The sequence below is a fragment of the Maylandia zebra genome, linkage group LG12, assembly GCF_041146795.1.
Source record: "Maylandia zebra isolate NMK-2024a linkage group LG12, Mzebra_GT3a, whole genome shotgun sequence".
Taxonomy (NCBI): domain Eukaryota; kingdom Metazoa; phylum Chordata; class Actinopteri; order Cichliformes; family Cichlidae; genus Maylandia; species Maylandia zebra.
The window spans coordinates 6694789-6721923 of record NC_135178.1 but is presented as its reverse complement, the minus strand read 5'-3'; the positions used below and the strand labels follow the sequence as shown (position 1 = coordinate 6721923).

Genomic DNA, 27135 nt, shown 5'->3' with positions numbered 1-27135 from the left:
GGATTTAGTTAAGAAGTACATGCAGAGGACTGGTGTGACAGAAGAAGATGCTAGGGACAGGGTGAGATGGAGCCAGATGATCTGCTGTGGCGACCTCCAAAGGTAGCAGCTGAAAGAAGCAGCAGCAGCATTTAAACAGATCGTGTGCATTAGCTTTTAAATTAATAGCAGTGGCTGTCTTAGGTATTTGGCTGACTTTGAATTCAGTTCCATCATCCAGCATGTAAATGCTTTTGCAATCATACTTTTGAGGTATCCTTACCTCAAGGTTGTATGGGAAGGAGGAAGAAAATTTAAGCAGAGAAAGAAACAGAGACAAAAAAAATGTGATTTTAAGTCAAACTCAACCTTTAATGACTGATACATGGTAACCTTGCAACACTCACTTATACATTCTAATATAAAATAAATTAAGACCATGAGCAAACATCACACGTCAGCGTCAGCTACTAGTTCAAACAGAAAGTCGTTACTGTTCAGAGGTATTCTGCACATTTAAAAAGAAAACGACAAAAAGTGGAATGTTTAGTACCTTCTGTTTACTGGCTTACAGACTGCACCGACAAGCAACAAACTGTTTATGCGTCATCCCTTTGGCTTCGATCAAAGCGTTCACAGCAGCTCGTCGCGAGACCTCGCGTGCTCGCCCAGCTTCGTCTTCCCATTCTTGTCCCTGCTGTTTTAACACCAAACCAGCGTTCAGCAGAGCGCGATCAGTAGCTATCAGCATATTTCTACATTGTACTGCACCTGTGCTCACATAGTATACCTGCAACATCTATCTGATACTTAGAACCAAATGATGACTAGAAGATGCCTATGATAATGAACAAACGCAAACGTGCTAGGATGTCAATCTATGTGTCATTGTGCCTATACATGGAGGAGGAGTGCATAACTCATTGGGGCGTTTGTGTCTTGCAAAATTGTGGATTTATTAAAAAAAAAAAAAGTCTGATCACAGTAGTAACCTCAGTTTTAGAAATGAAAATGTGAATGCCTGTACAGTGGAGTGGAGTGATGGAGCAATAGCGCAGCGAGGCTAAAAAATAAGACGTGGGTAATACAGAAACTGCGTGTGACGAGAAGTGCGTCAAAGTATCCCACCTGGGTCAAATATTATGTGAAAATAATCACCAGTGTTTTGTTTTTTAACTTCCTTAAGATGAGTCACCACATATATCATATGTGAGTGGTACAGTAAAGTATGTGTCGTTTGAGTACACCATATCTGTGAACGACATCCTAAATGGCTCTTTAAATACATCTGATGTGGTCGACTCCACCTGCTACTCCGTCATACACTAGGAAATATTTCACTGTAGTATTTCACCGAGGTTCTGCCACACGACTCCGAACATCTCAGGTCTCTGCCTTCTCTTTCTGCTTCTTGCTCTTTTTGAGGAACGACGGAGGCTTGAACTTCTTTTTCTTCTTGGACGGAGACTTTGAGGGTGAGCCCTCCGGGGTGCCGCCCTGCGGTTTGGCGGGCGGGGCGGCGGGCGTGGAGGTGTCGTTGGTTGAAAGGGCCTTCATCCCTTTCTCTAATTCCTCTGTCGTCTGCTTCTCCTCCTCGCCTCCGTTCTGAATGGCCAGAGAGTCAGTCTTTGTCTCCTCTGCTCCGAGTATCGGTGAAAAACAAACAAACACAAAAGTAAATATATTCAGCAGCCAGATAAAAACCTTAAAGCTGGGTGGAGCTGCAAAGCGACATGCTGCTGCAGATGAACATGCTTGCTTAATGAGAAGTGGGTGCTCTGTGGTTGCTCTGTACTTACTAGCGAGACAAGACCAAAGCACCAGAGGTGAGCGAGTGTAGAGTGACACAGAAAAGGACAGACAGACACAGAAGGAGACAGCACAGCAGACACAACAGGTACACAAACAAATGGATGTCACTACAAAGGGCTGAAATGTGACAAATGTGGATCAAACTAGAAGTGAGTCAGACATTTTGACTTAATTAACAACACAGCTGAGTGCACCGTTATTACTGTTTTAATTACTGTAGCAAAATATACCTGAACCAGTTTGCTAAAGTGAAGTCAAAATGTCTTTTATGACAGAGAACTGTGACACACAGCGACAACAGCCTGTGTTACTCCTACAGACCTACACAGTGATCAATCCACAGAACGCACTGTGAACAATGTTTGTAGTCGACAACACATGACAAAACGTAAAAGAATCACAAACATGCTTCTTTTTGTTACACACAGTAAAACCTTGAAATTAATATATTTCAATTGGAAGAATGTTTCCAAATGAAACACATTACTGTCCCTCAGGGAAGGAGTGGGCACCTCTTGTAGTTTTGTGGGGGTGGTGTGGGGCTGGGCCACTACTTACTAAAAAAGGGGATTAGGGAAGGTCACACGCACACGTTCACAAATACATGTGTGAGTTTTGTTCTGTTTTTTTGTCACTGAGGTAAGTTTATTAGCTAATTTCTATTTTTCTGTCATACATATATCATTTCACTGGATGACGCTCATATTAAAGATGGCCAAGGGTTAAGATAATGAGGTTGTACTGGTTCTCAGCCAGTTATCCTCTAAACCCTCAGTGTCAGATTTCCTACTCTTGACTCTGTATGATGTAACTAAGAGCTAATATTCCTAATATGGTCATCTCAGGAACACAGCCTCACCCACCTGCTGTTTAATCTTTCTATTTGATTAGTATAAAGATTTTAAAACAGCTAAAATAGTTATTTATACAGAGAATGTACTGAGGAGGTGCACGGCCCATTTACAAGATAAAAAAGTTTATTTTGAACCGTGCAAATGGATACACAAAGCTATCTTAGTAAAGTCTTAATGAAAAATGCTGAGTTGGAACCGAGCAGAGCGCAATGGGTTGACTTTTTGATAAAGTGCCATCTGCTGGTGAACATGCAGGAACTTTATGGAACTTTCTTTTTTGGGATTAGCCCACTGACTGTCACTCTCAATATCATCTTTATAGAAAAATAAAAGACAACAATCAACAGGCAGACTTTGTGTGAATGCAGATCTGACTCAGATCTACCAAATGTGTGCTTAAAGCGCACACAGTTAGTGTCTGCTGCATACGAGGAGAGGAGGAGTAGCACGGCTGTCAGTGAGTATCTGAAGCATGAGAGGATAGAAGCAGCACATCATCAGTCACACATGTAAGATCTGGAGCAAAGCTGTGAGTCAGAGAGTATGTGAGGCGAGCCAGGCAGGCAGGCAGCACTCTGCCGAGCCTCACCTGAGAGAGGAGGGTGGCTGGGAGGAGCGCCCTTTGTGGGGGACGTAGTGGGGGAAGACTCCTTATCATTTGCCACCTCCTCCTCTACTTACACAGCACGCACATAAACAAGAATAACACAAGCAGTGAGGGACAGTGAGGGGACAGCTGTGCAGAAGGTTAGTTTTTTTTTAAAGGCAAAGAGTAGTGAACACAGTTTAGACCACAGTCACAAGTGAGTTTGCTTAAAGCTGCTGTGTGCAGCATGTCGGGAGTTGCGTCAGGGATCCGGCATAAAAATCAGCCAAATGTGGAGCTGCCTGCTGTGGCGAGCCCATTGTGAATGAGGGAGCAGCCGACAGATGCTTTTAAAAAGCACCTGCAACAATTTATTTGAATTTTTAAATGTTACACACAGCATCTATGAGAAGGTTAGAATAACGTGTGAAAGTGAGCAGTAGCATAATTAGCCATTTTTGTTACACCATGTTCCCAAACATATGCAGACATTTTTTATGGCAATAGCAATAAATGGTGCTGGGTCAGTTTAGGAAACTAAAATAATAGAAAAATGATCTTTATTAAAAGAATAACATGAAATGTATTTTACTCCTCTGTTTCTGCTAGCTTTGGTTTTTAGCTCATCTAATATTTTGCATAGGAAACATTTTTAATTTTCCTAACCAAATTCCAGCCTCTACTTTTATATGAACAGTGATGTATAATAAATAATAATGATAACAATAATAATAATAATAATAATAATGTATACTTTATTGATCCCCGTAGGGAAATTCCTCTCTGCATTTAACCCATTCACTCAGTGAAGCAGTGGGCTGCCATTGGGCAGTTGTTCCAAGTATAAATGTGAGTTTAGTTCAAAACCAAGCTAACATGCTAAACAGGTAGCTGATAGGCCGAGAACCAGCCTGTTAAGTTAGTTAACTAGCTCAAGCTAACTCTCTTCAAAAAATGGATCGTCACAAGCTACCGAGCACCCGACCTCACTTACGCTCTGGTGGTGGACCGACAGCAATTCTATGCAGATACGTTGCGACACATGCTAGCCTTCCCCAAATAGTTGTTGCACTACAATGAAGACAATATTTGACGACCACCCCTCTACTAGGGTTGCCAACTCCCTGAAAAATAAATAAGGGACACCTCGTGGCCAGGGCCGGGCGACCCAGTTGTCTTCACCCTTCCCAGTGTGGTGAATTTTCTAGCTCTTTTTTTGTGTGTGAAATTATTTTTTTTAACCCTTTGACTTGAATTTGATTTAAGTAGATGTGTATTCTTTGTGATATGAACACATGTGAAACAAATGATCATTTAGCCATTTATTTTTAGCTCAAAATGACAACATTAACACATAAAACAGGTCTCTTTCTTAAACAGAAGCCTGTCATGCTTAACTTTTGAGAATATAAGTAAATCTTTCTTTAAAAGCACTCTGTCCTGCTTAACTTAAAATAATAGAAAACAATAGAAAGAAAAATATTCTTGTAACAGTGCACATTTAGTGCATTTAGTACAATTGGCTTCAGCTGAGGTATTATTTCAGCTTTTCTAATGCTAATCAGCTGCTCCCGTTTGAAAACCCACTTGTTCCCATGATTACGCATCTTAACTCATCATCATTATTCATCTGTGTATTACTTTTATGTATTAGTCATCTATTTGTTGTAATCATCTATCCTTGCAGTCGTTTATTACACAAAATAAATTATATTATCACACTTCTGGCCACATAGCGCTGATATTCACTGCACATGCCCATATTAACTTTTTCCAGCCAGGTGTTTTCCTTTTCCCATTCTTCCCTTTCTCTGAGGGGAACAAACATTGCTGCTCTAACGCTGGGCTCACACTGTGCGGTTTTAGGCCCATTTTGAGCCGATTTTTGAGTGATCGGACCGATTTTGGCCTTCATCGTGTAGTATACGTGGGGTAACGAGAAGTGATTAACACCTCACGACCAGCTCCCGATCATCAATCGCTCGTGAGCCGCTCACACTGCTCGCGCGCAAACACGTAAACGTCGGTGTAAAAGATGGAGCAGCACGGCTGTGCAGCGTGTGATCTGGACACAAGCGATGGAGGCACAACTTGTAGAACTTTGGAAAGCTCATCCGAGCCTTTTCGATGTGGCCTCACAAAATTATCACGACCACAACAACCGTGAAAATAGTTGGATCTACATCGCTGCTAAATCACAGCTGCCTGATCATGTTTTTCATTAGCAATTTAGCAAAGTTGATGGTGGTGGTGTGTCTGTGTGAGTGAGAGACAGAGAGAGAGAGCGACAGATTTTCTGTTATAACCTTAATTTTATGGACGCACAGTGTGAGCACTCAGGTCGCATCAGAGCATCGGGCGGTATAGTGTGAGACCTGCATCGTGACCTACCAACTTCTAACCCCTGCGAGTCAATCGTGCAGTTTGAGCAGGAGCTGAATAACGCGACTGAAAAAATCGCACAGTGTCTGCCCAGCTTTAGGTGTACTGTCGTCCGAGACTTGCACCACAGTGACGGCGTTTGTTTCCCTGTTGGCCATGCTTCTTGTTGTGGTCATCTGTTGTCTTCCGGTATTTTCTCCGTAAGCGACCTTTCCTCGACCAATGAGATGAGCGGTAATCTGAATTGTCATACTCGAATTGTCATAAGTGTGCTGTCAGCTCATTGGTCACAAAGCAGGAGAGGGGCTGGGAATTATGTTTTCAAACAAAGCGTTAATTCCATAAACATTTATAGACTACTTTTGATTCTCACTGTATTACGGGACAAAGTGCGTCCCTTATTAGCTCAATACGGGACGTGTACTTTTGTTTCTAAATACGGGACGATTCCGTATTTTAAGGGACGGTTGGCAACCCTACCCTCTACTCTTAATTTTTCTGTTTTGATACCTCGGTAGATATCAATAAAGATGTGGTTTGATGGACATTAGAATAGTTTTTGGGTTTTTCCAAGGGTAGCTGCATAAGCAGAGACCACCCTCATTAACTTCTGATGGAAACCAAGTCATTTAGAGCAGGTCTGAAATATGACAAAAACACTCAATTCAGAAAAGATATTTGACTGTTACTTATCGTTAACACTTGTGGTTAACATGGAATAAGATATTCAGCTATCACTTATAGTATGTCTGCATACTTTTGGCTCTCTGGTCTGTCACGATATTTAACTGTAATATTACTTAAGTATACACTTATTTGACAATCAGTGTTAGCTTATTAGACATGCTGTGTGTTAGAAGCTAAGCAGAGTACCATTGGTTCCTCCATCCTGCTTCCTCTGCACCTCCTTGCGGTACTCCTCCAGCTCCTGGTCCGTCAGCTCATTAAAGGGGTTTGGAGGTTCTGGCTCTGGTGGGACTTTAGGTGGACTGACAGGGGACTAATAGAGAAGCAGAAGCACAAAATTACAGCTTTTACCTCAGAAGATTAACCTGTAAGAAATAAAAGTGAGTTGTAATGGAGAGAGAGAGAGACTGCAAACTACCGGAGGACTATCTTCTGTTATAACACTGGCGAGGACTTGCGACTGCGGTCCGGCTGTTTTCATGTCCTGACGATTCTGCTGTCGTATCTGAGGACAGAAAAGCCGTTCTGTAAACTGTTTTTGTTTCACGTGACAGTACACCGAAGGGAATATGGACACTGGGGAAACAGAACAAGCCAAAAGCAAAGAAGCGTTACCTTATTTCGGGTCTCGATCACCTCTTGGGGATTGGTGAACAGAGGCACAAACTGGTTTGGGTTCTCTATCTTGATGGCTGTGCTGCCAGCTTGTGTCACCTCTTCTGTCTTCAACCACTAAGGCGAAGAAAACCAACAACACAACATCATCTAATTCAGTATTCACCTGTTGTTCACATCTTGTTATTATTGTGGGGGGTTTTTTTTCATTTTTTTTCATTTTTCTGAGGCATTTTAAACCATTTTTGAAATTCTTGAAATATTTATACCCAATCTGTGACACAGTGTGTATTTTGCCACCAGAGGGCAGACTCTGCACTGTCACCGTCATAAATGAGTTGGTGGGTTTCCCCCTGCAATGCAGAGAGCAAGGATGGCGGGAGGTGCTGAGGAGGAGAGAAAACACAGCCAAGCTCCTCCCTCTGATGTAAGACAGCCGCTCTCCTATTGTTTTTATCTTTAAGGGACTCGTCATTTGCAGCTCTGCTTAATCCTTCCCTTGAGGTATCTGGAAACACAAACAGCGGCTCCACTGTCTACATCCGCCTCCATATGAATCACAGGAAAATGCTCAGCTTGCCTAGTGTAATGCAAATAAGATGTATAGCAGAAAAGATGGGGAATTGCGTTATTCTGTTCCTGTGTCCACCTCTGCTTTGAACCATCTCACATGCTCTGCCCTCTAACAGGCTTTACTGTTGCTTAAAGGGAATCACTGAGCATTACAGCAGGGTAAGGCTGCTAGCCTCTGATTGGATAAGTAAATAGATCTGTGTCACTGTGCTGAGGTGAAGCCTCGAAGGGATGCCCAAGACTTACTGTGGGGCAAAAAAGTATTTAGTCAGCCACCGATTGTGCCCCCACCTAAAATGATGACAGAGGTCAGTAATTTGCACCAGAGGTACACTTCAACTGTGACAGACAGAATGTGAAAAAAAAATCCATGAATTCACATGGTAGGATTTGTAAAGAATTTATTCGTAAATCAGGGTGGAAAATAAGTATTTGGTCACCTCAAACAAGGAAAATCTCTGGCTCTCACAGACCTGTAACGTCTTCTGTAAGAAGCTTTTCTGTCCCCCACTCGTTACCTGTTTGAACTCATCATCTGTATAAAAGACACCTGTCCACAGCCTCAAACAGTCAGACTCCAAACTCCGCCATGGCCAAGACCAAAGAGCTTTCGAAGGACACCAGGAAAAGTATTGTAGACCTGCACCAGACTGGGAAGAGTGAATCTACAATAGGCAAGCAGCTTGGTGTGAAAAAATCAACTGTGGGAGCAATCATCAGAAAATGGAAGACATACAAGACCACTGATAATCTCCCTCGATCTGGGGCTCCACGCAAGATCTCATCCCGTGGGGTCAAAATGATCATGAGAACGGTGAGCAAAGATCCCAGAACCACACGGGGGGACCTGGTGAATGACCTGCAGAGAGCTGGGACCAAAGTAACAAAGGTCACCATCAGTAACACACTACAACGGCAGGGAATCAAATCCCGCAGTGCCAGACGTGTTCCGCTGCTGAAGCCAGTGCATGTCCAGGCCCGTCTGAAGTTTGCCAGAGAGCACATGGATGATACAGCAGAGGATTGGGAGAATGTCATGTGGTCAGATGAAACCAAAGTAGAACTTTTTGGTATAAACTCAACTCGTCGTGTTTGGAGGAAGAAGAATACTGAGTTGCATCCCAAGAACACCATACCTACTGTGAAGCATGGGGGTGGAAACATCATGCTATGCCCCATAGCATGATGTTTTTCTGCCAAGGGGACAGGACGACTGATCCGTGTTAAGGACAGAATGAATGGGGCCATGTATCGTGAGATTTTGAGCCAAAACCTCCTTCCATCAGTGAGAACTTTGGAGATGAAACGAGGCTGGGTCTTCCAACATGACAATGATCCAAAACACACCGCCCGGGCAACAAAGGAGTGGCTCCGTAAGAAGCATTTGAAAGTCCTGGAGTGGCCTAGCCAGTCTCCAGACCTCAACCCCATAGAAAATCTGTGGCGGGAGTCGAAAGTCCGTGTTGCTCGGCGACAGCCCCAAAACATCACTGCTCTCGAGAAGATCTGCATGGAGGAATGGGCCAAAATACCAGCTACTGTGTGTGCAAACCTGGTAAAGACCTATAGTAAACGTTTGACCTCTGTTATTGCCAACAAAGGTTATGTTACAAAGTATTGAGTTGTATTTTTGTTATTGACCAAATACTTATTTTCCACCCTGATTTACGAATAAATTCTTTACAAATCCTACCATGTGAATTCATGGATTTTTTTTTCACATTCTGTCTCTCACAGTTGAAGTGTACCTCTGGTGCAAATTACTGACCTCTGTCATCATTTTAGGTGGGGGAACTTACACAATCGGTGGCTGACTAAATACTTTTTTGCCCCACTGTATATCCAGTAAATATTATTTCTCATCTCTCTACATCCAGGGCTCCGAAATCAGTTTCTATCCTCCACAGTATTTCGATTGCACCGGCTGCAAGTTATAGGACATGTCGTATTGCACAGTTAGTAGGAAAGATGATTGTTTTAAAGACAATCGCAGTAACTTAAAACGAGCCTCACAGTGGTGCGCTGGTGTCCCGGGCTGGCTTGCTCCTGGCTGACTTTCTGGTACGTGTTGGGGGTGTTGAGCCATCGGGTCCTCTCCTGCTGCTGGCGCTGGGCAAAAGGATGCTGCCTCAGCGCTGGGTGGACGCCATCGTCATCAAACTGGTGGAAGGCCGTGACGGTCGCCGGTACCTCCACCTCCCTCCGTGTTCGCGTTCGCTCTAGAAGTACAGGGAAGCGGTAGGCATAGCCAGTGCGGTAGCCCTGAAAAAATAACATGAGGAAGAAGTTCAAAGGTGCAGAAGGGACTGAATAATAGTGGAAATGTCACATTTTAGTCTTCTAACTTTAAGAAACTTGGGCATATCCTTGCATACACGCACGTAGATCGTTCATATATTTTTTTTCTGCTCTGTACAAGTCAGACAGTCTAATATACAGTAAAACCCACAAAACATGCGTGCAGAATTTTACATGTACAGCTAATTCTGATGTTCAATAAAAAATATCAGTGAGCTGATTGTGAAACACGTGTTTGTTCAGGGTGATTCTTGTTTACCAGGTTATCCAGAGTTCTCATGAGGGCTTCAAACTCATGCTCCCCAACGCGGCTCTTATGCAGAGGTCCGAAGGTGGAGCCAGCCCAGCCGACCGTGCCGGCTGGAGTGGGTTTGTGGATGGTACGATCCAGCATAATCAGGTTCTGTTCTCCGCCAGCACAACACAACGCCGACACCTGACAATAAAAAGTCGAAGACAAAAGTGCAATTTCTATGTTTCTAGCATAGGTCTGCTCTGCACACATGCACACACATCCCAGCAACTTCAGTGGTTGAAAAGGAAGCAAATTCAAAGTTCCAGGAACTGCAGTTCCTGCAGCGGCCACTTGAGGCTAAAAGCATCTCAATAACTCCCAAACTGCACGGCTGCTTTGATTGACTGTCTTAAAAAGCTTTTTTTCACCCAGGAAAATAAACTGTGGTATTTGTGCCACTGCTGAAATGCTGCAGGGACTTAAACCATGCATTATGCTCTGTAGCTCTGCTGGTGATCGAAGCATGCACTTCAGGAGTCCCTGTTGGCTCTTTGACGGCTGGGTGCTATGACAACTGCCTGCACAGCCAACAGAAATAGACATCCAGTAGGCAATGGAGGCAAAAGCAGAGGCAAAATCAGGACCATAGGTAGCGCTTGTTGTAGGTAAATGTAAGTTAAGTTTGTTTTGTGTTCCTCACAATAACTCCACAGATATATTAAGGGTGGCTACACCCTGAATTTTATATATGATCTATGATTTAGATTTAATCAAGCTCAGCAGTGTTTTACAAAAACCCTGACTGAACACCTTACAGTCACATATCTGCTTCCCTTCAGGCTTCACTGCTGCTCCTGTAGGATTACTGCAGAATTGCTTTGGCACATGCTAACATACCTGTAGTGTTTTATACTGCAGTGCAGAGCTACTGGCTGAAATACGTGATACTTCATTTTCCCACTCACATAGCCACACACTCCATCTCCAGTGCGTCAGCTGTTTGTCAGTACTGTGTGCTTGTGTGTGTGTTACCTGGATCTGGCAGGCAGCCTGGATGTGGTAGATGGTGTAGAAGGCCTCCTCCACAGACTCCCCCAGAGCCACTATGCCATGATTCCTCAGCACCAGAACCTGAAAGGTATCATAAAATAGAAATATTACCACAAGAATGAAATCATCTCAGCTGGGAGACAGGCTGCAGCTCCAGTAATTAATCCAGCGCACGACCACATCACCCTACGTCTTCTCTCCACTCACTCTGAAACCCATGTGGGAGGCACAAGGGCAGCAGCTGCTGAACTGAGCAAAGATATGTGGGTCTTACTGTCAGTGTTGACTCTTTTAGTCTGCTCACCTTACAGGTAGGTCCTAAGCTCTTCTGTAACTCCACTCGGTCCTCCTCCTCCTCCATAACTCCATTGTAGTCATAGTAGGCTACGTCCCCAACCAGCAGTGCCTCATGGGACAGTGGCAAAAGGCCAGACTTCATAGCTGAAACCTAGAGATAGACTCAAGTCACAATGTGCTAAAAAAAAAACTTCTTATTTTAGGGAATAAACAGAGTAAAATTCAGTTGTTTTGTGTCTGCATGTGTCCTCTAAAGCTGCCTCACTGCTGCTGTAGCCGGTGTGTGGAGATGAAACAGACAGCGAACATCTGGCCTGGCCGAGTAGATGGCAGAGTGCAGGCTGAACTTTTCAGTGTCCACTCCCAGGTTGGTGCTCCCCTTCTCCACCACTTCGCCCAGGATATTCACCTTTACCTGTAAAAGTGCACAGCGCCATCACAGGGTCACATTTAGCAGTAAGGCTTCCTGTTAAGATATTTCTATAACGTGGAATTCATATAGAGCAAAAATATAACACAAGTTGCATATGTAACAAATGTAGCTGTAGGGGAATGAATGATGTGCACTTTTTACTTTTATACCTTTGCTCATGAGTGATGGTTCTGTTCTTCAGTTAGTGTGTGTTGGTAGCAACTTCAATAAGTCAGAACTTAAATCAAGGCTGCGGTGATAACAATGATTAGTGGAGGAGGAGGAGGAAGAGTTATTTTCTTGTGCCTGTAGCAGCAAATGAGTCATGACTGAGCCACAGCTTCGTCTGCAGGCTCAGGCTGCTGAGGCAGAGGGCTCTCCACAGTTAGCCAACAGCCTTTTTTTTCACAAGGCACAACTTTTCGTGGCCAGACCCTAAAACTCACTTTCCCCTTCAAGCAAGTGATGCATAAATCGTTTTAACTTGTACTTATACTGTACTTATTTATATATCTGTTTATAATCTAATAATTGTATTTTAAAAATGTGAGATTTGGTCAGATGTCAGATCAAAAATGCTGACCGAATGGTTTAAGTGGCAGATGAGAACAACAGGAAAGAGCAGATAAAACAAAACAGGAAGTAGTTGTTTGTTCAGTTTCATTGAAAGCACTGGCTTCACATACAATGTAATTGTGCCTGTTTGTTTAACATGAAGACTCTTATATTAGTTCTGAGGGTAAAAATGATAATGAAGTTAAATGAGAGATTGCAGTGCTCTTATTTTACTCAGTTAGATTTCTGACTGTCGTAAAGGGCAGCCAACATGACATTTGTAGCACAACATCTTACATCTCCTAGATTTCTGGGATGCCCATATTATTATCACCATATTGTTCTATGGCATGTAAACATTGAGACATGAGATTTACTGGAAATCGACAGGCATTTTGACTTTGATGTATGCTTTTTCATTAATAATATTTCAGTCATTAATCTCAGTGTAATTTTAAAGAATAAATGATCAAGGAAATCAGTTGGACATCCACTGTAGCACTCATTAATTATATAACAAATGAAGTACAATCAAAAGTAGCATTGTATCAGTAACAATGGAGCCAGAAGAACCCAGTCACATGTGTTGCTGCTGACTCACCAAACTGGATCCAGTCACCTCACTATAGGCCAGTCCATCTGGAAGCACAAGGAAGTGTTCCTGTTCTTTACTCACACGCAGCTGTCAGTGAGAGAGAGCGGGGAAAAAAACTTACACTACTGTCTTTTATACACAGACTGCATATAAAAGATGGCCATAACCTGCTTTCTTTCTAATGGCCACCAGGGGGTGACACCTGGTTGCAAAAACACTTTGGGCTTTAAAGGGAACCCCGGCTATTAAGACATGTTTGCACTAAAATATGTACAATAACATATGTGGTATTAAAATACGCCAAATGTTTTCCTTTTAAGCACATTTTATATAAAACCGATTTACCAGTAGGCTGCCATAGTTATTTACTTCTCAATGCACTCTGGGTAGTGACGTGACACGGTTGCACCGCATCGAGTTCACAGTTAGCAGCGCACTGGAAATGGTTTCTGTTCAACCTTTCCAGGTTGAACCAGAGCAATCCGAGAGAGAGAATGAGAATAGTTAACCAGCACTTAGTTTAGATGAAGATGAAAATAATCTATCGCATGAGGACGCGAGAGTGAGAGAAAACTACTGGTGTCTATGCGGCTACTGCTTGCCAATGTCGTGCCAAATTATGTATCCCCAACAGAATTTGTTTCCCCTGCTTTGGGACCTTGGTACAACAACGGATGGGATTATTTAAATAAACCAATGACATTTTGACTGATCATTATTTGTATCCTTCTGTAACTGTACAGAACTGTACTGAGCTAAAACCTCCAAAATTTCAGGAGTAATAAGTCTTTGGACAGGGGGAACAAACTGTGGTAGAATCAGCCTGATATTATTTGTATCCCACTGTAACTTTACTGTATAAAGAGCTAACATCTCCAAAATGTCAGGAGTAGTTAGTAATTATAAGAAGTGTTTATGAACTAAAAATCACGAACGTGGGATACTGTTAGTCCATGATTTTGAAAGCCCAGTGTATGCTCCCAACGCAGGGGAAACAAATTCTGTCGGGGATACCTAGTTTGGCACGACGGCTTCAAAGGTTTGGTGCACTGGTGTTGCATGGAGAATCTGTAAAAATAATGATATCGTAATTTCACTTTATAATGAAAATTTGAATTCTATTAATGTTTTCATCATGCGGTTATGCGATACCATGGATAGCTGCTGCCATAAAACTGAGCTCTTTACAACAAACGCTCTCAGTCGCCGCTGCCATTGGCAAGCAGTAGCCGCATAGACACCAGTAGTTTTCCCTCACTCTCGCGTCCTCGTGTGACGGATTGTTTTCATCTTCATCTAAACTAAGTGCTGGTTGACTATTTTCATTCTTTCTCTCGGTTTGCTCTGGTTCAAACTGGAAAGGTTGAACAGAAGCCATTTCCAGTGCGCTGCTAACTGTGAACTTGATGCGGTGCAACTGTGTGACATCACTACCCAGAGTGCATTGAGAAGTAAATAACAATGGCGGCCTACTGGTAAATCGGTTTTATATAAAATGTGCTTAAAAGGAAAACATTTGGCGTATTTTAATACCACATATATGTTATTGAAAGCACAGTACATATTTTAGCGCAAACATGTGTTAATAGCCGGGGTTCCCTTTAAAGAAAATAGCCCTCAGCTCCTTTGTTCTCTGACCTCAGTAAAAACTTTACTTCTGAGGTTGTGGTTTGAACCGTTAGCTTCTTTTAGAATACAACTTTATTGTAATGATTTTAATTAACTTTATTTTGTCTGCAGTACAATAAGGTGACTTAAGGGTAAGCTTTACGATTTGTCCCTCAGATTCTCACCCCGGTCCACCAATCTTTCATCAGGTCCACTAAGATGACGATAACAAAAGTACTCAGGTGTAGGTTTCATTAACAAGATTCATTAAGAAGTAGGTGGCCATCTTTTGAATACAGTCTATGATTTTATTGACACATCAAAAATCAAGAAAATGCAGCACAGAAAGACAGATTTATATCATCTCACTCACACATATAGCAGGTAAATTCCAGTTCCCTTGATCCTCTTTCTACTCCGTGTGTTTATCCTGCAAGTTCATATGGCCCATCTCCTTCATTTTACTTGCACTTAATCACACAGATAATATCCTCTACAGATAATTGCTTTTCCTTTATTCATATCTGAAACTAAGTCATACCATGGATTAATACTGCTGTCAAATCACTCAGCGACTTATGAGAAGCACATCTACAACCTAATCTCTTAATCAGCCTGTTCAACTTACCGGAAGGCAGTGTATAAGTATGTTTCACATGCTTCCATTAATGCTTCTTAAAAGAAATAAGGCTAAAGTGAGGAATGTAATGTGAGAAGGCAGCAGAACTGACTGTGAGACAGGTGCGGCCGATCTGGGCCCAGCCAAAGAGGTCGAACAGGCGATGTGTGCTGGCCAGCTTGCAGCGCATCAACCTCTCCCCCTTCACCATGCTGCCAGGCTCCCAGCCATGCAGGTCATTGATGGGTGTCACCATCATCATGTCTGTGCGAGTGGGAGGAAGAGAGAAAGCAGACAGAGACAGAAAAGAGGAAGTAAAGCTCATGGTCTGCACACAAAAGACTAAGCGTTTCAATAAAACATCATCACCACATAGGTAGATAACATCTCATTTAGCTCTTTTCCTTAAAGTCAACTTATCGTGGATGCTCATATTAAACCAACCTGGGAGAAATACGCTCGTTCTTTCTAGTTCCTGTCAGTACTCGCACTGCAGCATTTTGGATCAACTAAACACTTTCCAGGGAGCTTGTAGGACAAACTGATAGTAATGAATTACAAAAGACAAGCCTAGAACAATAAATAGCACACTTAACTATTCAATAGCATACTTAGCTTATAGTGCTAGCACTTGCTACTAGCAAATAAAAGTAGCTCAATGGAAAAGAACAATAGTCTAAATCAGTCGTCCCCAACCCCTGGGCCTCGGACCGGTACCGGTCCGTGAGTCATTTGGTACCAGGCCGTGAGAGTTGAGGCTCAGGTGTGAAATGAATGGTTTTCAGGGTTTTTATCATTTTCAGCGTTACTTTGTCATCGTTTTTATCGTTAACTCGGTTTTCCTGGGTCTTTTCACGTGTGTTATGAATAAATCTTCTTTTTTTCGGTACCGGTACTAGTTTTATTTTGTTGTATTTATCCGCGACACCTTAAGGGCCGGTCCGTGGCGCCAAAAAGGTTGGGGACCGTTGGTCTAAATGTAACAGTAACCTTACACCTTTGACTCTGGAAAAGTTCTTCATGAAGTATGACTAGTAAAAAGAAACTCCTGCAGTCTCATTAAAATGTTAGCAGCAAACAGATCATGGATCTGCCTTCTTTTACCAGCAAATTTACAATTCACGGGCAAAATCAGTACTGTAACTCTCAAGATCCTCCTGAGAAAGGCAACCGCCATCAAGAACGTAGCCGCCTTATAGGATGTTCATCAGTGACCTGACCTGCTTCCCACAAGACGTTCTATTTCCACCTCGTTCCCAGATCAGTGAACATGATGTGAAAGAAATGTGATTCAGCAGACCAGGCCACCTTCTTCCACTGTTCTCTTCTAATGTTCACCTTCCCACATCAGATGCTTTTAAGCCTGGACATGGGAAGGTATGAGCAGGGATTACTCTGTTGACACCTTTCTATCATAGCTACCATTAAGGTTTTCACTCTCCACATGCATCACTGAACCTTGGCCACTGCAGGAGTCTTTCCTTGCCCTTCCTTGGACTCCTTTTGGTAGGTACTATTCACTGTATACGCTACAAGAACAGCCTAACCACTCAGGTCTTACTGTAACGAGACAATCCATATCAGACACTTCACACGGAAAAGTTTTAATGTTGTCTGTTTATGTACATAAAGCTAGGATGAATAAATATTTACTAAAAGATGTGGAACACATACTTGAGGGGGAGACGGGCAGGGAAGCCGGAGAGCCATGTGAGGCCATGAAATCAGCCAGCTGCCTCAGTGCCCATAGATTGGATGAGCTGCCACCCTTCTTCATCTGTTCCTGGATCAGCACATCCAGCTCCTCTCTAAATGACTGCAGAAACACAGATAATAAATGACTATATTATCAAAGACATATACACAGATCATGCCTTAAAAATCTTTTCAGCTTCATAAAAATGTTTATTTGAACTTCCTTTTGTACAGAGTTTGAACATTTGAATACTGGATTGACTCCTTTTCCCCCACAAGCTAAAACTCACTGCAAGTGTTTGAAAAAGCGTCTAACTGCAACAATTTCACAGGAGCTTTAAGCACAATCACAACTTTATAAACACTTGTCCGTTACATGGGTGAGGGTGAGTGAAAATATTTAATGAGTCACCCTCATTGCATCCGTCCTTGTAATTCATAGTCACTCTCACTCCATATGCAGAAGCACACACAATCACTCAGCATGGAGGTCCAGCACTGGCTGTAACCCGAGCTGTCACATGGCATTTGAGACCAGATTTATTCATCTATGAGGAGATAATCACATCCAGAGAGGAGAGAGAGGGCAAGAGAGGCTGAGGGGAAAGAAAAAGAATAAATCAGACGTGAGCAGACGTCTTACTGGACTCTGAAGGAGGCTGGAGATGCGTTTCTTATGCTGTGGCCCGATGCTGGGGGTGGAGTGCTGGGGAGACTGGAGGCCCTCGGAGACTCCATCACTGGGACTGCGCTGCACCGGGGTGCCCTTTGGGGTGGGAGACTTGCTCATCTTTTACTATTTTGCAGTGGGCGTCTTACAACCAGGGGTGGATCTGCAAAGAAAAAAATGCAGTTAATTACAAAAACTGTAAATTGTAAATCGCAGTGGCCTTTTCAAGTGCTTACAAACCGTCAGGTAACACTGATCATTGAGATGTAAATGTTTCTGCTGATTTACAAACTGTGAATGTCACCAGCTCTAGTGCACCACATGTGGTCTGCAAAATAATCTGATGTAAATGATAGTCCTATTAAATTTTACTCGTATCGCATCAAATCACAACAACAGTCACATCAAGCTGCTTCATATTCTAAGGTAAAGACCCTAACAATTAAACGACCGCCTATGAGCGAGCACTTTGCACCAGTGGGAAGGAACCTCCAGCAGAAGCAGGCTGAGGGAGGGGCAGCTGCTGTGACCAGTTGGGTGTGACGACAGGATGACTGTATAGTAATGCTTCACATCTGTATACTGTGTAGGGATGTGAAGCATTTATGGGGAATAAAAAACTAGCATATCTTGAAGCCACAAACTGTGTTGTTGTTGTGATACATCAGTTAATTTGAGAAATCTCTGTATGTCTGTTCCCTCACCTACCAACTCTTCGCACCTGCTTATCCAGTTGTATTGCTGTGAACATATTACCCAGGTCTGTGGCAATACAGAAGGTAGACTCTCAGTTACCAGCAGAGAGCATCTGTTGTCAGAGGGGGGCAGTGTCTTGCTCCAATAGCAGAGAAATGCAAAGTTATAACATACTGGAACATTTAATTGATGCACAGCATCATCAACATGCAGCCAGGATTTGGGATGACTGCATGGCAGCATGTTTGCACTGACTGAAAACGTGTTTTTGTAGACTCTCTAGAGTTTGAAAAGGTTCAGTTGATTAGTTCTCATATTTTGGTAAAAACTGTTTTCCCTGGTCCACTCTGTGTGGAGGAGACAAGCACACACACAGGTTTTACCAGCACAAGTTAGTGTGAAACCATCGCCCTAAATTGTGTCTGTTTTCAACACAATAACTTAGCGATTGTGGTCTCAGTTCATTAACTTCCTGTTTTATTTTGAAATGACTCACCTAAGCTAAGTCTACATGATTCCTTTCCTTTTTTCTCTCCCATTAGCTTATGACACACCCAGGATGTATACATCCTCCCTTCGATCTCTCACTGAATGTTTCAGCATTTTGTCACGCTTTCTGGAATGTTGGGATTTTGGGTTGTTTTTTTGGATTCTCCCTCTTGCCTCCATCTTTGTCAGTTGTTCTCTACCTGTGCTTGACCCAAGCATTGCACATTAAAAACTGACATAGCTGAGTCCACTGTTTGGCTCAGCAGTTACAGATTGTCTGCACATGATGTGTATAGTAGACCTTTGTAAATTGTAGCCACAAAAACCAAACAAAAAAACTGGTTTGCTCTCTTCTCTCACTCCAAAAGCATGCATGACTCTGCTTATTAGCAGAGAGCGACAAATATAGGATTTTTAAGACCAATACCAATATTTAATAATAATAACACTGGTTGATATTTTTATCGATGCTGATACCAATAGACCGTGTGTGGAGAGTATGGGGAAATCTGTGAGTCAGCCATATATCATCAACAGATGTTAGGGCTAAAATCTGTGAAAGGATCGCCTCCCCTGTGAATCTGCTGTAAATAATGACACAAGGTAGCACAACAGTTCATACAAAAAATATTTAAACTTAAAATCAGTGTTTGTTTTCTTTTCCTCTTTTTTTTTTTTAAATTAAGTGTAATTAAGTGTGCAGTCTGGGAAAGACCACTGAGCATCCAGACGTTCCATCCAGGCGTGGCCCGGTAGGTATGCTTGCAAAAGTCACATACACGTCCCCAGACATTCAAACTAAGCCCAGATGTATTCAGAGTTTGCGCTCTTAAGCCTATGTAAACCATTTTCAATTTAATTTTTAATGATATGTAGGGAAAAGGAGCATTTGACAACACAATATCCTGAATTTAGTTTAAAAACAATCAGAAGGCACATCATGGACAAGCCTTTCCTTACAGCAGGAGTGCTGCTCTGCTGTGGTGTTTTTTAAAACATTTTTAAATGGAAAACACGTTTCCACCTTTCACTTTCTGTTCACACCCAGCAGGAAGAACGGACAGTCCAATCAGGATGTGCAGATGTGATTTAAAAAGTAAAGTAGGAGAATAATAAACAGTTACAATACACTCCAAGAAGTATATGAAAATAAGTTTAATAACCTATTCTTAATATTCTACCCATATCATTCTAAAGCAGCAGCCATAATCCTTTTCAGCTTAAAAAGACACCCCTATCACAGCTTAGCCAAGGAAGTGTAAGTAAATATGCAAATGAGAGGAAAAACTTTTAAAGCTTAAGCACGCAGGAGCTCTGCTCACACCAGCCCAGAGAGACACTGAAGAGATCAAGCAAACGCGATCGAACATTAAAGTACAATTGTGTCTTCATTCAGCACGCTCATTTAAGTACAATTCAATTCAGCTCTAAATACCTCTGTGTTTTTCAGCATCCTGCTTCAGAGCAGATAAATAAACAACGAGCCGGCCTGCGCATTAAGCCTCGGCGTCCTTGCACGTTCAAATGGGAGCATTAAGATGAAAAACCTACCCTCGCATTAAGGATGCCGTATTCCTCGGGGCCCTGGACGGTGGAAATGCAGAGCTATAGAAAATGCAGCATTAGCAGTAAGCGCTCACATGCAGAACCACTAAGAGGAAGTTAGCATGCGATATGGCTCGGTAATTGGAGAAAGAGTAAAAGAGTTACCGTAAGGATCTTCAGAAAAGAGCTGGCCACTCCCTCACTCAAACACACTCTGCTGCAGGGAGCAGATAAGGTCGCGCACACACCACACCCTCCCTCCAATGCTACCACTCACTAACTGTCTTCATACTTACTTACTCGATTAGGTGCATTACTGCAATGCCACTGTTTGTGTAACCTCAGCTGAGATGCACTCTCATCCTCTGAAGGTACGAGAGAAAGTGGCAGCAGACACATGTGCATTACTGCACCTCGCTGCAGTAGACAACTAAACCTTTAATGGAGTTTCTGAATAAACTGTGCACTTATCCCAACATCAGCTGTGCAAAAACATCAGCCAGTCCCTGAAGAATTAAGCCCCTCCCCCAAACACACACACAGACTGTGTTATATTATATGCAAGCTACACTGCTGCTTTAAATCTACATCTATTCACATAGATGGGTTTGTTTTAATGCTTTTGGCGCTCGTGTTTCACCAACAGCAGCAGCTCTCTCTTTTCTCTACCAGAGCATGGTGTGTGTGTTTCTCTGTCTCAGGGGGCAGAGGGGGCCCAGCTGCTGACAGGCACCAGACAGAAAGCTGCTCTCTCCAGGGAGGATCCTAATGACTAAAAGGGAGACATGGACTTCTGGCTGCTGGCCTTCCATCACTGCCTACACCCCCTATCATTAGTCTCCCTGTGATGGCTGAACATGCTGCATCATCACCTCACTTTTGTTTCACAAAAGCTCAAGACGACTTCCTGAGTTCTACAGCTGAATCAGTACTTTCGAACCAAACAGTGAAATCAGACAGGAAACGATCATTTTTAAGTGAATCTCGTTCTGCTTTTTTAAGGATTTTTTTCTTCAATGTTTATCCTTAAAATCAAACCCCGGAAACTAAACACGCATTTCTCTTTTAAAGACACGGACCTTGTAGTGCATGATTTTCCACATTTGAGGGTTAGATTTGCAGCAGACAAAGCTATCATCGAGTGGTTTTAAGTCATTGTGTCTGAGCATTCACATCCAGCAGCGCAGAGGCAGAGAGCACTGACTCAACATTTTGCATTGCTGGATCCATTTTCTTTGGCTTCCCTTCCATTTAGTTCATTTCATACCTTTTCAGCAAATCCAAACCAGCATTCCTTCAATAAATCATAACAGATTCTGGTGGTGAAACTGAATAATTGTGGTCAGTCACTGAGTTTTAATGTCCTCCATCACAATTTGCATTTACAGTGCTGTGAAAAAGTACTTGCCCTGTTGCTGATTTCTTAGGTTTTGCATATTTATCACATTTATATCTTTCAAATCATTAAAGCAATTTTGTAATTACATAAACACAAGCGAATGCAAAATCCACTTTTTAAATGATTTCATTTATTTAGGGATAAAAGCTATCCAAACCTAACTGTCTGTGTGAAAAAGCAATTGCCCCCTAACCCTAATAACTGGTTGTATCATTCTTGGAACTGTTATCAAGCGTTTGTGATAACTAATAATGAGTCTTTCACATCACTGTGGAGGAAGTCTTGCCCACTCTTCTTTGCAGGATTCTTGTAATTCAGCCACATTGGAGGATTTCCAAGCACGAGTGGCTGATTTAAGGTCATACCAACGCATAGCAATCTGATTTGAGTAGGCATAAAACGCCTTATGAATAATTTTAATTTAAAGAAACCATATATGACCATTTAACTTTTGTGCATTTAGCTCTTCATCATCTCTCCCTCTCCACCACTGACTTCTCTTTCACCACCTCATCCTCCACAACTCAAGCCTCATCTCCTAACCTGGAGTCAGGGCTCCAACACATAAAAATATGCATAAACATGTTTATTTTTTCCTAATATTGTTGCAGTTATTGTCAGCCGTGTGGACATGCAACTCTCCTGTCTCTGGACAACTGGCCACTAAGTTTTTAAATCCATCAACGTTAGTGCCACCTCAAAAGACGGTTTCATTAATGCTGGATAACAGAAGCTAACAGCAGCAAAACAGCAGCACTTACTGACAGAAAAGTTGAGCATGTCCTCAACAACTCACCTCAGTATCACTGCCATCAGACACAGCTGAGCTTCATCGACTCATTGATTTTTACTCCTGTCACAAGGTTTTACAGCCTCCTCTGTAGCAAATAGAGGTGGAGGCATATTGGCAGCTGAGGTAAACAGCGGACTACTACAGATGCACTTCAGATGAATTTGAGGTAACTCAGGGATAAAAGCCTGAGATAAAACAAAATGTTTAATTGACACCTGTCCATATTTTAGTCCTGATTTGCTGCTAAGTGTTAATATTATTGACGTATGTTAAAATATATTGTGCACATAATTTTTGTATACACAAACACACACAAAAAAAATATTGGTAAAAAGACACCAGCTGTACTGGGTAAAAACAAATAAACAGAGTTTAGTTGACTCCAATTTGCTAACATGTAGCAGTGAGATTTTACACTTTAGATTGGACACATTAATATTAAACATTTGACACAAGAGTGTCTTGTAGAAATGCAGTGTGCAGTAAATAAAAGTGCATTTATGCAAGATTGATGTAGAGGTATAATAAGTTTTGCAAATTCTCTGTAGGACAGTTATGTCTCTGCAGCCTCTAATGGGAAATTTGGCTCCAACTTGACAAAACATCAACACAGAAAGCATTTCAGCACATGAGACCAGCAGCTGAAGACACACACAAGAAATGGAGTGAACTACGTTAATTACAGTATTACTGAATCCTGCAGTTATTGAATATTCCTTGTGTGATAATGCACGGATGATAATGCATGAATTAAAAAATTCAGCATATGCTAATTGAGTCTAAGAATAAAAAGTATGGAGCTGGACATGAGCACAATATGCTCTTTAAGTTGTTTCAATTTAAATTCAAACAACAAAATTCCCACTTGCCAGTATCGTATAAAATAAACTCCAGTTTTGGTGATTAACAGTTTTTTTGTTTTTTTCAATTACAACCACCACCAAACTGCTCTTTTAAATACATACTGTCAACAAATTATTGAATTAAACAGGATGAACACAAGTTACAGGCTGAAAAGGTGTCTGAAGTTCATTGCACCTACCCTTTTTACATAGCATATGCTAAGTAGCTATCCCTCTGCATCTGGAGTTCAAGAACAAATAACTACACAAAACACACAAAAAAACCAAACATTTTTAAATAAAAAATAATCATGCTTTTGAACATTTTTCTAACTTACATAGTGAATTACATCATCATAATTCCTCATCACAACTATTTCACATCTATTTCGTTCTATTTGTACTGACCACTGCTTTATTAAAGAAAAGGAAAAACTATTTATCTTTCCAAATTCAAAAAATCTTCACATACAGCTTACAATACAGTTAAATTTTAAGGTGCTTTGGTTCATTATAACCACAACAGTGTCTTATTCGATAGATGGATAAATGATAAACAAAATCCCCCCATAAATGCTATGATTTCTCTTGAACAGGGTACAGTGTGCAAACCATTGTTTTTACAGCTATTTCTTTTTTCAGTATCGCTGAAGTCTGACTACTGTGTTACCCCACAGTCACGGCCTGCCATTGTGCTGGGGGAGATTAAAAAAAAAAGGGGGGGGGGGGGGGGGGAACCCAGATGTGTCACATGGCGGGGAGGGGGGAGATGCGTACAGGCCAATTGATCCAGAGCAGTGCATGCAGAACACAGGATTGTAAACGAGGATTAACGTACAAAACTGTTTTCCGAGTTTTTCCCTTCTTTAGCATCCTCCTTTCTTCCGCCAGTAAACCGCGTGCGCTCTGCATGGCTGCCTAGCAACATTCGCAAGCACTGCAGCATCAGCACCAGCAGCGCGGAGGTTCCGGTAATGGCCTCCTGCAAAAAGGCAGAGACCAGCGACGGTAGCACAACACTACACCACCCCCCTCAGTGAGCCAAACGAGCAAAGGCACATTTAAACCCAACTACAGTCCAAATAAAGGCCGCGCACAGCTAGCGAGCGAAATACAGCGCAGGGAAAGCAACGACAAGCAGACGCGGTGTGGCTAAAGTAGCAGAGAGGCGCTGCCATTACAGGCTCTGTTAACAGACAGCCTCACACCCACCGAGCCTGGCTGCGGAGATCATTTACAGGAGGGGAGAATGTGCGTGAAAGCTGCATGCGGCGTGGGCCTCTTAATTTCATTGTGCAAAAACAGAGTTGGACGCGCAACACCAGCAGCTTAAACATGAAGTAGTTCAGGCAGGCATCGTCAGAGAAATGCGCACACAACGCTCATGCACGCGTCAGGGAGGACCCCGCACTACACCCAGCCTTTTCTCCGTGGATAACTACACGTAAATATCAGCAGTGTAGGCTACTCACCTCAGCGCATCCTCGGGAGCGTGTCTGCTGAGTGGGTGCGGCACACCCACAGCCTGAAGACGTCCTCAGAGTGAAGGAGTTAATTGCAACAAATCTGTGTGCACTGGCTCCTTTGTCAGAGTGTTTCAGGGCCTCAGCTGATACCAAGTCAACCGACCCTGCTGTGTTGTTTTTTTTTCATCGCTCAGTGAGCCAGGACCAGCCCACTGCCACGCCTGTGCACAGTCTAGCACCCCAAACACTCCCAGTCAGTTCGCTACAGTGAGGATCCTGGCAGTGTGCTCGGTTATTGTGCTCGTAAAGCCTTTTGACGCACAGTCCTGGAGGATTTTATTATCGCTGTCTTTTTGTTTAGTCGTTCAGGCCCACTTCAAGTGAAGAAAATATCATACATCAAACAGGCGCCACCTTCTGTTTTTAACACAGCACAGCCCGAGAAGCAGGGATATGCAGATTGTAGGTGTTTGGAAATGAGTTTGTCAGATTGTAATTGAACTAGAAAGACAAGGTGGTGGGAAAAAAGGAGCCGCAGGTCACTTCCACTTTTATTGGACTCTGCTGGAAACCATGTAAAGACTCTGTGTTTTTACCCCACGCAGACACATCCACTCCAGCACAATCAAGCACTGCTACACGAGGTTATGCAGTTGATCCTTTGTGTTTTTTAGGAGGCTCAGCTTGAAAAAGTACTAAAACAGACTCCCGTGACGTCACTACGGGCCAACACAATATTTGCTCAACCTGCAATTTTATATAACTGATTTCTTCCCATTCAAATAAAGTTAATCAGATCACCAGAGAAGATTATGGATATAGAGGTATGATAACACTTAATATGGCCAGGATGTGAATTCCCCTGTAACTGTGTGGAATTTTCAATAATGTGACATGGAATTATATTTAGATGCAAATACTTAAAGGCAGATACACTAAGGGAGTAACAAGTCACGTTTTTACAGGAAACAAAGAAATAATGATACTGTAGGTAATTTTAAGTCATGTGTAAGCAATGTTATGTCACGCATGAGTAATTAAAAAAGTATTGTATAACTTAGGTATTTTACAGGGAATTATTCTGTAAGTACTTACAGGAGTACTGCGTAACTTCTTCATAATTTTATGGGTAAACAATATTTTCCAATCTTACATTATAAATACACTTTTTCAAGGAGTGACTTGTTCCCCCTTTATTATTAGTGTGAACTTTAAGTGTTCATAGCTAAATATAATTATTGTAGTTTCAAATAAAATAATTGAAAACAATTCAGTTTAATTACAGGGGAATTATGCATTTAGTCACAGCCCAGATGTGACAGTTACATTGTATCAGTAAACTTTATCACCTTTTATGAAGGACCTATGAGGATGGTACTGAGTAATAAATTGCCAATAAGGTTTAACGCTTTATGTAACAGTCAATAATATGGAGAACTCCTGATTGTGTAAACATTCACAATTAACTTTATTTTATGTTTACCTTTTTACAAGTAGGATTTCCAGTGTTGTGGTAGGCAACCTTATATCTTTGAAACTTTCAGCAGCCTTGTTATTACGCCTGTTATGCAACTGCACTGCAACTATAGTTAGAAATATGCGCAGTAATGCAGGAGCAGTTGTTTTGGAGATGGCAAGACTTTACAGCAGGATGCTCTGGAAATTATCGTGCACTATGAGTGTGAAGATGGATGTTTACAAGTCAAACAATTAATCAAAATCTGCAGGGTGCTGCTACAAGCCCCTCTCATCAGCAAATGTAAGAGCAGTGTGACTTTTGCATGGAAAAAAATTAGAAGAGCTGGCAGCACCATGTGGGAAGCTTATATGCCAAGACCAGTCTGTCCATTTTCAGCCTCTGCTCCACCTCAGCTGGAGTCCCTCTTCTTTAAAGGGTTAAAGTCCCAAAACTCTACTTAATAGTTTATATTTATATTTCAGGCTGAAGTTGTTAAAACAAAACAAAACAAAACAAAACAGTGGAGCTATGCAAACATACTGGCCTTTAAAGGGTTAAAATCCAAAATATAATTAAATGTAATATTTGATATTGATATTTCAGACTGAGTCATTTAAAGTGGAAAAAATATTACTGTATAACATTTTACAGCAATTTTTGCAAAGCTATCATTTTAAAAAAATCTGACATGACAGAAAAAATGAAAAATGCATGAAAAGCAATGTTGCCTCCAAGCATTGACCCATCTTAGGACCTAATAAAAATAATAAAACACTCCTTGAAATGTACTTTTTAGACTTTCCGCTGCTGGTATTCTTTTCCGATATAAAACAGTGGAGCTCTGTAAACACACTGACCTTTAAAGGGTTAAAATAAAACATTTTACAATGTATTTCACAGGCTGAAGTAGCTTTAAAAGACTGA

At 41.9% G+C, this 27135-nt stretch overlaps 1 protein-coding gene across 4 annotated transcripts; it reads right to left on the bottom strand.

Moving 5' to 3' along the window:
- Positions 1 to 327: 327 nt before the first annotated feature.
- Positions 328 to 25115, bottom strand: add2 (adducin 2 (beta)). 4 transcript variants are annotated; one of them, XM_012923578.3, is made up of 15 exons: positions 24759 to 25115; positions 17496 to 17685; positions 16832 to 16973; positions 15270 to 15421; positions 12937 to 13017; positions 11634 to 11783; positions 11376 to 11519; positions 11054 to 11152; positions 10046 to 10222; positions 9502 to 9750; positions 6916 to 7032; positions 6719 to 6805; positions 6487 to 6613; positions 3235 to 3318; positions 328 to 1616 (listed from the first exon to the last, which is right to left on the bottom strand). In XM_012923578.3, exons 2-15 carry the CDS (start codon positions 17640 to 17642, stop codon positions 1363 to 1365), a joined length of 2010 nt encoding a protein of 669 aa, XP_012779032.3. In that variant the 5' UTR covers positions 17643 to 17685; positions 24759 to 25115; the 3' UTR covers positions 328 to 1362. The 4 variants fall into 4 exon arrangements, with proteins under 4 accessions (XP_012779032.3, XP_012779033.3, XP_012779031.3 ...); XM_012923579.4 differs by lacking the exon at positions 24759 to 25115 and adding an exon at positions 20418 to 20500; XM_012923577.3 differs by lacking the exon at positions 24759 to 25115 and adding an exon at positions 20259 to 20407.
- Positions 25116 to 27135: the final 2020 nt, after the last annotated feature.